At 45.9% G+C, this 13,857-nt stretch overlaps 1 protein-coding gene across 1 annotated transcript in view; it reads left to right on the top strand.

The window, feature by feature from the left end:
• MDGA2 (MAM domain containing glycosylphosphatidylinositol anchor 2) overlaps window positions 1-13,857 on the top strand; it is a 299,150-nt gene that overhangs the window by 140,987 nt on the left and 144,306 nt on the right. The window contains exon 3 of the mRNA XM_065063026.1: window positions 3,142-3,316. Within this exon, the coding sequence (XP_064919098.1) occupies window positions 3,142-3,316 (175 nt within the window). The remainder of the gene's footprint in view (window positions 1-3,141; window positions 3,317-13,857) is intronic.

Here is a 13,857-nt window from a genome sequence, read left to right as displayed (position 1 = left end):
GAGGGTTGAACAGATGGAGATGAGGTTCTCAGGGATATGGGGCAGTGCCAGGGGTGGGGGAGTGGTGGGACTTGATGATCTTGAGGGTCTTTTCAACCAAAATCACAGGATCCCAGAATGTGAGGGGTTGAAGGGCCCTGGAAAGCTCATCCAGTGCAATCCCCCCATGGAGCAGGAACACCCAGATGAGGTTACACAGGAAGGTGTCCAGGCGGGTTGGAATGTCTGCAGAGAAGGAGACTCCACAGCCCCCCTGGGCAGCCTGGGCCAGGCTCTGCCAGCCTCACCCCCAACAAGTTGCTTCTCAGATTTAAGTGGAACCTCCTGTGTTCCAGTTTGAACCCATTGCCCCTTGTCCTGTCACTGGTTGTCACGGAGAAGAGCCTGACTCCATCCTCCTGACACTCCCCCTTTCCATATTGATCCCCATGAATGAGTCACCCCTCAGTCTCCTCTTGTCCAGCTCCAGAGCCCCAGCTCCCTCAGCCTTTCCTCACACGGGAGATGCTCCACTCCCTCCAGCATCTTGGTGGCTGCGCTGGACTCTCTCCAGCAGTTCCCTGTCCTGCTGGAACTGAGGGGCCACAACTGGACACAAGATTCCAGGTGTGGTCTCCCCAGGGCAGAGTAGAGGGGCAGGAGAACCTCTCTGACTTACTGACCACCCCCAGTGTCACCACTCCTCCCAGCTTGGTGTCACCAGCAAGCTTGCTGACAGTCACTCTATTCCCTTGTCCAAGTCATTGATGAATATATTGAATAATGCTGGTCCCAGCACTGACCCTTGATGCACTCCACTAGATACAGGCCTCAAAATGATTCTGTAATTCTTTAAGGATGGGTTCGGTGGTCTCAGTCTCTTAAAAGTCATTGAAGGTCACCCCAAGGCATGACTAGGGTTTGCTGGGGACCCCTCTGAAGAGGTTTTCAGCCTCAGCCATCTGGCTTTGCTGTGCTCAATGTTTTGATTACTGCATTAGCATAGAACTGGAAAGTCATCTTTCTTCAGTGGGCGTTCAATAAATTACAATGCAGTATCGATCAGCAGGTTCTGGCGTGTGTGTGGAGTTAAAGCAAAGGTAAATAATGAACTGAAGTTAAATCAGAGCAGTGCCATTCCTGGAGGATTACTTTTATGAGAGAATCTAGTCAACAGTATTCCTTTTATTCTTCAGGGATCTCTACATACACTACAAAATTATTTAATGTCTTAAAATTACTCTTCTAAAGCATACATATATGTATGTATGTTTTTTTAAGCTGAAGTGTCTGATTCTGTGTACAGCCAAGGAGCACCCCGTTAAAATTTCTTGTGATCAAGATGGCTACACCAGTGTTGAGATGTGGTGGAATGGGAAGGCTTTTGTATTCATAAAGATAAAACTCTGATAGTATCTAATTAAACTTAGCTATATTTTTTGTGTAAGTTATGTAACGTTACCAACTAAGTAATGTTTTATAAGTATTATCAGTGTCTCTGTAAGATATGTTGTTTGACAGGGCAGACTGCATTCCCCTTGAAGCTTTTTGTAGGAGAGGAAAGGGAGGAAGAGAGAAGTAAAGAGAAGTAAATGTTAAAGATGCTGCTCATTTTTTTTCCACTTAAAAACTCAAACAAAGCTGTTTTTACAGTCCTGATTGCATGAAGGGAAATAAAACATGCAAGAGATTCAGGAAACATCTTAAATATTGTTTAAAAATACTTCTCAAACATTTGAAATATATATGATGAAACCGTATTCTGCGGCACGCAGGAGCTGAGCGCGTGTTCCAAAATTATCCTGCAGCACATTTATGTGGATGATTTAAAAAAGCCCTGGAGCCAAGGGTTTAGAATAGAAGTACAGACAGATTGGGACGGGTAAATATAGCAGTTGTAATCGCATCCCTCTCGCATGCGCCTGAGAGCTGGAGACGGGGAGTCTGGTGTATTTGCTTTATCCCAGAGCAGCAGAACCACGCGAGTTCTGCCGCTCACCTGGCGAGAGGGCAAAGCCACTCGGGTTGATTAATTTAACAAGCCAGGAAGAGATGACAATTTTTTGGAAGTGTTGTTTGCTGCAGTTTCAGCCTCTGGCGGCCACGCTTGCCCTCGTTACAAGGGCAGGAGAATTTACAAGGGGTACAGCCGGGCATGAATTTTTCAGTTTGTTGCCTTTTGTAGAAGGTCCTTCCAGCCCAGAAGTTCCCAATGAAAAGATGACTGACCCTTGCCCACCTTGTGCTCCTGTGTGGTTTACTGGGATCTGGACCCTGGTTTTAGGTCAGGGCTGGGAATGGTGCCACTCAAGTGTCTCTGCAGTTGGGGGGATGATCTCCCTCAGCCAGGACAACCCCTGGGGCCACCTTGGCATCCAAGAGCCACCCAACTCAGCCATGGGACCTTTGTGTGGAAGAAGGCTGGAAGCACAATGTGTCCAGCTCAGGCACTCGCCGCTGGTCACAAAACACCTGTTTGAAGAAGCAGATGTTAGTAGTTTGTTGCAGTTTGATGTTGAACATTTGACTCCTTAAATCTGGATTTTTATTGTGGCTAAAAGATAATCCGTTGGTTCTTTTGATGGTGTTTTCCGATGTGCCCTTATCTTTCGTGAGTGTGATTTTAATGTAGACTGTCCACGTTCAGTGCAGGGGTAGAACTGTGATTTCTGGTGAGCTCCACTTGATGCGGTTCTTGGGGAATTTGTCTGCAGCTGTTCCAGCTGTGCGTCACTGGTGGCGGCTTGAGTTGTTTCTATGGCTCTGCTACTGGCTTTTGTTTCTTTTTGATGGGGTATTTTCATTAAAAGTATTTAACAATTTTTAAGAGAGAGTGATAAATGTGAGGTTGTGGAGTCTCCTTCTCTGAGACATTCAAACCCCCTGGACCCACCTGTGTGATCTGCTCTGTGACCCTGCGTGAGCAGGGGGGTTGGACTGGGGGATCTGCAGAGGTCCCTTCAGCCCCAACCACCCTGTGATTCTGTGATTACTGTTGAGGGGCTCTTGGGTGAGGTGTTTTTAAGTGTGAGCTATTCATTTTTCTAGAGAAGGTCCCCAAGTCCTCCAGCATAAAATTCTGCTTCTCAGTTTGGTGAAGAGATCTATACCCTGCTCGCTTTTACAGGCTTAAAGTAACAATCTTTCTTGGTGCTTGCTCAGATCAGGTGGACCAAAACAGCAGGAAGTGCCTCTGACCGATTCCAGGATTCCAGTGTCTTCAATGAAACCCTGAGGATCTCCAACATCCAGCGGCACCAAGGAGGACGCTACTACTGCAAGGCTGAGAACGGCTTGGGTTCGCCAGCCATCAAGTCCATAAGAGTGGATGTGTACTGTAAGTAAACCGCTTGGAAAGTTGTTACTGTGCTTTTGATTAGCTTATAGTAGCTGGTGTTCCAATGAAGCGACTGTCTCTTTGTGAAGTCCAGTTTTCAACTTCACTTTAGGGGAGATTCGGCAGGTTTGGGGAATATATACAGCCAGAAGACTTGCGGCTGCTCCCAGTGGAGTCAGGTGGGGCTGCTCATGTATCAAAATAGCTTCCTACAAAATCATAATACTGCTGTAAGAAAGATGAAGCTCAGGTAGAACTTAACCTGCTTAGTTATTAGAAGAATATTTGTCTCCAGCTTGCATAGGATGGACATCTACGGTGTAGCAGAACCATTAATCTCCTGTACTTTTGCCTGCATTTACCCTCAAAAATTATATTGGAGTAAGTACAGACTTTTTAAATTGCTGCTGAAAGATGAGGCCTCTATTTTTTTAATGGCAATCTCTTTGTGTTCCTGTGATACACGTTTTTAAAAGCTTTACTTAAAATGTTGGGTGAAAAATATGAACTATTGGGATTGCAGTGCAATTGGTCACTAGAACTGGCAGGAAAAGGAAACGATTGAAAGTGTCGTAGTGCAATAAATGCACAAAATGGAATTTAAAGCAATGCTGTTGGTTTAATGATGAATTTGCATCTGACTCTGTAAATTCTGTGACTGGTCTAAAGTGTTGGAAGATGACAAGAACTGAATGCATCAAACAACGTGTTTTTGTGTGCACTTCAGATTGAGAAAAACCGCTCAAAATCGCGTTGAAATGCTCCAAAGATAGAAAGTCTTTGTGATATGCGTTTGGAGACTCTTCTAATGCAAGTAGTATTGTGTAAATAAATATGTTTACGTGTCACGTATGTAATTAAACAAATAATAATTATATATAAAATTAAATGAAACAAATTAACTTCAAGCTACAGCTTGAAGTTAGTTCTTCAGTCTTGAGTCTTTCAAAGATAAACCTGACTTATGACTATATGAACATTGAGCTTGGTTTCCCAAAAGTTCCCTCTCTCCGTGAGGTGAATGTCAGGAAATATCTTCATTTAGACACCCAAGCAGTGACAGTTTTTGTGGGTTCGTTATGGAACTGGAGAAGGTTGGCAACTGCCTTTTTGGGGGATTTTTTTGCCTCGTGTGAGCACTCAGCTTCATGATGTGCTTAACGAGCTCTAACACACCACTGCCAAATCTGTAAATCCTTTATGAACGATAACTGAATTAGGCAGTAATTGCTCATTAACTTGTTGGAGTCCAATAAACGAACAGGCACCCTTAATGACAGCACAGAGCACACCAGGCAAAGCAGTCGGTGTTTGTAGGGGGCTGGTACAAGGTTTGCATAGAGGGGTGAGCAAATACCTAAATCTCTTCTGGATGCCTTCAAAGCTCTTGCCGCCTACTCCAGCAGCAATGTATTAGATTTTCCTTCTGAATTTTATAATCAGCCACTGATGATGGCAGGAAAAGCAGTCTTAAGAATGTGATCTTACGTGGTCTGAACAATAAGGGTTGAGAAACATTGTGTTGAAGTTTTGGTTTTTTTCTTATATATCATTGAGACTTTCTTCTGGAACAAGTCTTCTTCCTTGTATCATATTTTTAGCTATTAACATGTGCTCTTGGGTTTGCTGTCTGGGATTTATTATGGGGTTAAGTTGCTTTTTACAACATACACCGCTTCTTGTTATACCTCAAATACAGATGATGTCTTTCTGGAACACGACAAACTTCAGGTTCTAGCTGGGATTAAATCCTGGGTGATTTCTCATCATATGCAGGCTGGTATTTCTCTGGGTATTTTCATCTGTTAATGATGAAACATTCACAGGCAGAATTGCTGCAGTAAGCTTAAGGTACCAGCAAGGGTTGTATCTGAGAAATGCAGGAGAAAACCTCCTGTACCCCACAGAAAAGCTCATAAGAAATCAAAGTATTGGAAGTTGAAATGGTCCTGTTGAAACTTCCACTTAGCCTAAAATAATAACATCTTTTTTAATTGCAATTTTCTATTTTGCATTTTGCTTTGTTGAGTATTTACTGTATAGATGAGATGTGTGTGCCGCATCAAGAACTCTGAGCGGGAATATTGGGGGCAGGTGGTTTTTCTTGAGTAATTGCCCATGAGGCGCTTTTGCTCGGAGACCTAAAAATGAAGGATCACAGGTACTTTGCCAACATTTTCTATCAATATTTTTATGTTCCTTTGTTTTTGTGGTTTTGTTTGTTTAGTGAACATCTACTTAGTGAAACTATGTAGAGAAAGATGTTACCGATTTGAGGTAACAATCAAAACCAAACCTATAGAAACCAGCTGATGCTCCCTTTTGAAAGCAAAGCTTTACCATTAGAGCAAGAAAGAAATAGTTTTAATTTGTTTATGAAACCCTCAAATGCATTTAAAGCAACAAGTAAAAGGTTTATATTTCTTAAAAGCTGGGTGAGGGAAAAATCACTTTGGAAGCATCTTGGCTTGTAAACCTAAAGAGAGAAAACAGTATGAAAGTCGTGTTCCACATCAGTTTTGGATCAAGAGCTCTCTAAAGGGCTAATTTAAGTCTTCAGCCTCCTATTTAAAATTAGAGAAGGCACTATATCCGTATAGCTTGAGAATGAATTGCTGAAAAAAAATCCCCAGAAAATCTTTGTTTCCCCGTTCATGTCTCTTATTGACTTGCGTGCTGGCTGGGAAGTTTTCATATCAACATTTGCATGGGAAGTCTCGCTCTCCAGTAACCTCCTGGTTTTCATTTTCCAGTTGACTCTGGCGTTCAGCAGCACTCGGAGCCACATTTGCTGCTACTGTAATAATTAATTATACGGATATAAGTGATGAGGGATCCAGAGTGTTGGGCTGCGTGAGAGGAGAGGGGGTGATCCATTATTTCTATGGACTTTCTGCAGTCTTGAAAATGCTTTTAGTTTTATTTTTGCAGGAAGGCTCTATGGAAGTTGCCAGAAACTGCGTGTGGATCTGAACGTGTTGGGTGGCTTGTCTGTTAAAGGATTCCCAAAGTATCATTCTTGATTTCTCATCATCTTGCGTGACTCCGACCAAACCTTCTGACCACTTTATCCTAGGTGTTCAAGAGGTACTTAGCATAGAATCACTTTGGTTGGAAAAGCCCCTCAAGACCACTGAGTTCAACCGTTCCCCCACCCCTGGCACTGCCCGATGTCCTGAGAACCTCATGTCCGTCTGTCCAACCCTCCAGGGCTGGTGACTCCAGCACTGCCCTGGGCAGCCTGTTCCAATGCCCCACAGCCCTTTGGGGAAGAGATTGTTCCTAATACACAATTGAAACCTCCTTGAGGCTGTTCCCTCTCCTTCTATCGGTTCCTTGGGAGAAGAGACTGACTCTCCCCTCACTCCAAGCTCCTTTCATTTCTTCAAGTTCAATGCAGGCATAAAGGTTCCTTGGTGTTATTTTGGTGTACCCCGTAATTCTAATTTACCACTTTCTAAATAGTATTCGGCTATTAGTCTGAATTATATGTTGCTTGAGGGCATAGTAGTATTTTCTGCTCTAAGAAGTTAAACAAAACCCCAGATGTTTTATAACCCCATTTATGGGTAAGGATCACAGCTAAGGAGTTAAAATAAATATATGCAATCATTTTGAAAATAGCTGGGGGGTAAATCCTCTGCTGGACTGAAGGGGGAAAAAAGGTGCTTTGCGAAGAATGAGTAGTTCAGGGTGTTTACAGCCAAGCATGGAGCCATGGCTCCCGGTGGGCTGGATTTACTTGGTTGCCACCAGGCTTGCCTGCTGGAGGATGAAATCTCCGAGAGCTCAAGGAAAGTCCTTCAGTCCCATAGAGCTGCATTTAGCGGTGATGTAGTTTTCAGCGATGCTCCGAGGAGGAGAAGAGCATCGCTCGCTGCTGCAGGTGATGGCGCTGGTACCACCCCGGCTTTATTTGAAGCCATCGTGGATTATACCAAACTAGGCTGTAATCTCTTCTGTTCCTCCAACATATGCAGATCTAAGCCAAACCTTGGAAAACCAGCAGTCCCTCGTGGTCTGGTGTCAAAACAGTTGAATGCCAAAGGTCTCATTTCAAGTCTATGCCTGTGCCAGAACCTCCTTCCACCACTTTGCAACTCATCACCTCCGTTTTCTCATCAGGAGATCTCCTGTTTGCTTTCTGGAGTAGTAAATAGACTGGTAACAATCTATTTGTTAGAAGACAACTTTCTGTCCTTATACTTTGTATGTCTAAGGAAAGTGTTTTCATTTTCCTCTCGCAGCTTTGGCTGAAGATGCTCGTCTTTCACATCAGATTGAACCGAGCGCGCTCGGTCCCCGTGGCAGTGGATTCCCAGGGGGAGGTTTCCATCCTTGCACAGCCACCAGGAGAAGAAACCGCCTCACACATCCAAGCTGTGTTCAGCCCCGACTTGAACTCTTGTTCTTCTTCCTCTGGAAGCATCTCTTTAAAGTACATCTTATCTTTCCTCTTTGAAGACAAAGCTTTTGTACTTGACTCCTAGGAAAAATTTTGCTTGACTTATGGAGGACGCTTTCTCCTTTTATAAAGACGGAAACTTACTGTATAAATTAAGTATTTTTATTTAAAGAAGCCGAGCTCCTACAAGACAGCTTTTTTTTTTGTTGTTCCCAAGGGACAGTTTACCAGATTTTTAACAAACTGCTCCATTGACAATATATTTTTGCGTTCCGTATGGACACAAGGGCAGGCTGCACAGCTTGAGTATAGAAAATGGTGGACAGGTTTATAGCAAAAGTTCTCTGAAATTAATTTAGAAGTCAGGATGAAAACGGTTTCTCAAACAGGTTTAGTGCACAGATATGTTAAGATTTTATTGTGTGGTAGATAAGAGATGTACACAGTGCAGAAAACACTGCTTGCTGAGAAAGTCTGCGATTGCAGGATTAAGAGGTCCATCTGAGGGCTTATGGGAAACAATGGTGTCTTCTGCTCAGAGATCCACGTAAATCTTTGTTTGGAGCTCTATTTCCAGAAACTGTCCTTTTACACTAGTTTAGATCCATCACAGGGTATCCTGTTTGCATGGAACATGTTAGGTTAAGTCCATCCACCATCAGCTGCTGCTGTGTGTGCTGGGTTTGGGCTGATTTTGTGTTGCAATGGCATTGCAGCAAGGGGGAGGTCAGGGCAGCCTGATGCGGTTTATTCACAGCATGTGGTTTATTTATGAGCAACATAGGGGAAAGGGACAGTCAGGTCAGAGAGGTTCTCCTGCCCCTCTGCTCTGCCCTGGGGAGACCACACCTGGAATCTTGTGTCCAGTTGTGGCCCCTCAGTTCCAGCAGGACAGGGAACTGCTGGAGAGAGTCCAGCGCAGCCACCAAGATGCTGAAAGGAGTGGAGCATCTCCCGTGTGAGGAAAGGCTGAGGGAGCTGGAGCTGGGGCTCTGGAGCTGGACAAGAGGAGACTGAGGGGGGACTTATTCATGGGATCAATATGGAAAGGGGGGTGTCAGAAGGATGGAGCCAGGCTCTTCTCGGTGACAGCCAGTGATAGGACAATGGGCAATGGGTTCAAACTGGAACACAAGAGGTTCCACTTAAATTTGAGAAGAAACTCCTTCCTGGTGAAGGTGCCAGAGCCTGGCCCAGGCTGCCCAGGGAGGTTGTGGAGTCTCCTTCTCTGCAGACATTCCAACCCGCCTGGACACCTTCCTGTGTAACCTCATCTGGGTGTTCCTGCTCCATGGGGGGATTGCACTGGATGAGCTTTCCAGGTCCATTCTGATCCTTGACATTCTGGGATTCTTTGGGAGTACGTCCTGCCCCAGTTCTAGTCCTCTGTGGAACACCAGCGCGGGTACAGAAATGGTAAGGCTTCTGCAAACCCTTAGCTATTCCTGCTAAATACCTGTTTAATGGATGTGGATATTGTGCAGTATTTGTGGGTGTCAGTGACATCTTCACCAGCTCAGGTTGCTCAGAGCCCCGTCCAGCCTGGCCTGGGATGTCTCCAGGGATGGTTCATCCATCACCTCTCTGGCCAACTTGGGCTAGACTCTCACCACCCTCAGGGCAACAATTTCTTCTTCTGTCCATTGTCTCTATTGCGAGGAGGAAGGTTTTATCATTGAAACTGCAGCATCTGCCCTGGACTAGCTGTGAATGTTATCAAGAAGCTTTAGGACCGGTGTTAGAAAGGCCTGCAAGCACTCAGGGTTACATTCTCATCTTGTCATTTCAGTGAGAGAGAGATCAAAGCAAGTTCTAGCTTTGGTCTCAATTCCAGAGTTAATTTTGATGCCCTTCATCAATAGGAAACGTTTCATTCTGAAGAGGACCCTTTTCATAGGTGTTGTGCATTAAAGACCTCATCAATTCCTGTCTCAGACCAGAGACTTTCTGTGACAGAACAATTTCTGTGGCTGTACTCATCCAACACAGCCTCAATCAGGAGGGATGGGATCTCCGGGCTTCAACGTTCACCATGCGGGATTGACTGAAGCGTGTCGAGTGTTGACAGATTATTTTAGCAAACAAGGAGCATCACAGCTTTCCTGGCTTGGGATGACACAAAGTGCTGCAGATAATATGTGTCAAATAACACCACCACCAAACTGCTAATCTTCTTTAGCACTCAAGTGTGTCTCCTGGTAGCATGTGCAAGCACGAGTCTGCAGGAGGAGTGTTGTTCAGAGGGAGCACAGGGCCTGTAATTTGGAGATCGTGACACTAATTTCCCCAATCAGTGTGGTAAAGGATGTTGCAGGGAAGTGCTGAGTGTTGTGCAGAGGGATTTAATTGCATTGATCTCACTCTCTGTCACCGGTGTTCCTGGCAGTCGTACCGCCACATCCCACACTCGACACTCCTCGTTCACCCCTCATTTTCTGCCCGCTGCACAAATTCCATTGTTAGGATGCAGAATCAGATGCAGTGTCGATAATTGTTTAATTCCAAATAATTGCATAAGCGCTCTGCATCGTGCTCCAACCTTTGCCATGGTGCAGCACCGTGGGGCTTGAATGTGCCTGTCTGGAAGCCACAATTTTGCTTTATCTCTTCTTAAACAGCACATACACGTGTGTGCACGCAGCCTATGTGATACGCTTACTCCTGCAGAGCAAAGTACTGATGATGTACTGTATGCCTGTATCTAGTGCAGTGCCTCAGGGATAAGTGCTGGGACCAGTACTATTCAATGTATTCATCAATGACTTGGACGAGGGAATAGAGTGACTGTCAGCAAGTTTGCTGGTGACACCAAGCTGGGAGGAGTGGTGACACTGGAAGCTGTGCTGCCATCAGAGACCTGGACAGGCTGGAGAGTTGCGGGGGAAAAATTTAATGAAATAGAACAAGGGCAAGTGTAGAGTCCTGAATCTGCGCAGGAACAACCCCAGGTTCCAGTGTAAGTTGGGGAATGACCTGTTAGAGAGCAGTGTAGGGGAAAGGGACCTGGGGGTCCTGGGGACAGCAGGGTGACCATGAGCCAGCACTGGGCCCTTGTGGCCAGGAAGCCAATGGTACCTGGGGTGGGTTAGAAGGGGGTGGTCAGTAGGTCAGAGAGGTTCTCCTGCCCCTCTGCTCTGCCCTGGGGAGACCACACCTGGAATATTGTGTCCAGTTGTGGCCCCTCAGTTCCAGCAGGACAGGGGACTGCTGGAGAGAGTTCAGCGCAGCCACCAAGATGCTGAAGGGAGTGGAGCATCTCCCGTGTGAGGAAAGGCTGAGGGAGCTGGGGCTCTGGAGCTGGACAAGAGGAGACTGAGGGTGGACTCATTCCTGGGGATCAATATGGAAAGGGGGAGTGTCAGGAGGATGGAGCCAGGCTCTTCTGGTGACAACCAGTGACAGGACAAGGGGCAATGGGTGCAAACTGGAACACTGGAGGTTCCACTTAAAGATGAGAAGAAACTTGTTGGGGGTGAGGGTGGCAGAGCCTGGCCCAGGCTGCCCAGGGAGGTTGTGGAGTCTCCCTCTCTGCAGACATTCCAACCCGCCTGGACACCTTCCTGTGTAACCTCATCTGGGTGTTCCTGCTCCATGGGGGGATTGCACTGCATGAGCTTTCCAGGGCCCTGCCAACCCCTGACGTTCTCAGATTCTGTGATAATGAAGATACAGTATTGAGAACAGGGAGGGGAATTGGCTGGAAGTCCCAGCTGCTCCTCACGTTTCTCTGTGTCCTTCCCAGCTTTCCCGGTTCACCGCAGGCCTGAGATGCTGCAGGAGCTGGATTTACACTTGCGGGGCTGAGGAGGAGGGGATGCTTTCTCCCCAAGTGCTATTTTTGTCTGGGTGAGATAATCATTTGCTGCTCTTGAATGATAAGAAGGCTGCTTCTCCGATTGCTTCTCACTACACTGCTGGGATGGGGCCAGGTCTGACACTGGGAAGGAAGGAGTGTGGGGGATTTTATATGGAAAAATGAGCTCTTTATACTAATTCTACTGAAACAATTAACACAGAAGTTCACAGGGAGGATTTCACAGTATCGCAGTATGTTTGGGACTGGAAGGGACCTCAGAAGATTACCTAGTCCAATCCCCCTGCTGGAGCAGGAATGCCCAGGTGAGGTCGCACAGGAACATGTCCAGGCAGGTTGGAATGTCTGCAGAGAAGGAGACTCCACAACCTCCCTGGGCAGCCTGGGCCAGGCTCTGCCACCCTCACCAGGAACAAGTTTCTTCTCAAATTTAAGTAGAACCTCTTGTGTTCCAGCTTGATTCCATTACCCCTTGTCCTATCGTTGTTTGCCACCGAGAAGAGCCTGGCTCCATCCTCCTGGCACTCACCCTTTATATATTTATAAATGTTAATAAGGTCACCCCTCAGTCTCCTCTTCTCCAAACTAAAGAGACCCAGCACCCTCAGCCTTTCTTCATAAGGGAGATGCTCCACTCCCTTCAGCATCTTGGTTGCCCTACGCTGGACTCTCTTCAGCAGTTCTCTGTCCTGCTGGAACTGAGGGACCTAGAACTGGACACAATATTCCAGATGTGGTCTCACCAGGGCAGAGTAGAGGGGAAGGAGAACCTCTCTTGATCTACTGACCACCCCCCTTGTAATACACCTGAGGATGCCATTGGCCTTCCTGGCCACAAGGGCACAGTGCTGGCTCACGGTCATAGGTAGAAGCTAGTATTGTGCTTTCTGGCGAACCTTAAAGCACCTCCTGGGATAATTGCCATGTTTCAGTCTTCCAGCACCCCGTGTTTTCCAGTTGCTATTGCACAGGAGTATTAAAGAAAGTCCTTTCACTCGCTCAGCTTTCTCCATCCTAAATAACCTCCAGATTTGAAAATACAGGCCCTGGCAGCATCTGTTTCTGTAGATTCAGATGTTGTTGCTGCTGGGATGGTTTGGGAGAGGGTGAGTGGTGCACGTGTGCAAGCTGGACCTCTGTCCTGACAACTGCAGTATTCCTTTGTTTCCATTTTCCTTTCCCCCTCGGATAACACAGATGTAGTTGTTGGACACGTGTAGCTCCTGTTGGGCTTTGCACCGGGGATGTGTCCTGCTCGGCTGACACATTATGCTTGCGGCACGTATTTTGTGCAGATATTTATATCAGTCTCCTGGCCACAGCAATGAAGACGTAAGTCAGGGATTGAAAATATAATTGCTGCTTCATTATTTTCTATGCTGCCTCTTTGGCTTGTGTTTGCCTTGTACTGGCTGCCGTGAATCACGCGTTCTTATTGTAATGACATTTTTAATTTCCATCTGTGGTGTCTGCCGATATTCATTAGTATGGTATTTGATCTTCTCTTTTGGCCCTTCATTCGTTAGAAGCCCAGTGACATGTTTAAAGCCTCATTTACATGATTGGATGAAAGACCAGAAATAATGGGTGCAATTTTATTTTTTTAAGAGGAAAATGAATATAAAGCAATAGCACAAGCATTGGCATAGAAGGAAAGCAAATATATTTATCTTTCATCAGTTTTTTGCATGTCGCAATAAAAGAAGACGCTCCCAAATGAGATATTATGCCGATGGAAAGCATTTAGAAGCTTTCCAATATTGATAATTGTCATCGTTGAATGTGAGCAATACAAATTTAATTTGCGGGTCTCTTGTTCCCTCTTTGAGGTCAAATTTGCACAAGCCCCTGTCTAAAAGGGGAAAATGTGTAAAACTCTGAAGGAAATGTAAAAGGGGTAAATCTCCTCTCCCGGCCTTTGCTTTGTTCAGTAGTTGTGCCTGTGTTTTCCATGACCATGGGAGAGTCTGCTTATCCTTCACTATCTTTCTAATGAATCCTTTGGCTGGACGGTTGGATTACAGGGAATTATTCCACCTAATTACTGCCCAGGGAGGTACAAGGTTGCGGTGGAGGATGAGTCTGGGAAGCTGAAGGGCAGGGGATGTGCCTCACAAATAGACCAGAGGCTGCTTAGTGAGATTTGGCTGTATTTAGTTTCCTGCTGTGTACGTGCACGTGGTCCAGGAGAGGAAGGAAAGGCGCCCAAGCGAGGGCGGGAAAGGTGCCCAAAGGGGGCAGGAGTGCTGCAGAATTTCAGAATGAGAGCAATGAAGAATCAGTGAGCTACCCTTTATTATCCAAGAAGACGTTTGCCTCAGG

Source organism: Columba livia, chromosome 5 (genome assembly GCF_036013475.1).
Source record: "Columba livia isolate bColLiv1 breed racing homer chromosome 5, bColLiv1.pat.W.v2, whole genome shotgun sequence".
NCBI lineage: Eukaryota > Metazoa > Chordata > Aves > Columbiformes > Columbidae > Columba > Columba livia.
The sequence above is the reverse complement of the archived record's forward strand: the minus strand, read 5'-3'. Positions and strand labels throughout refer to the sequence as shown.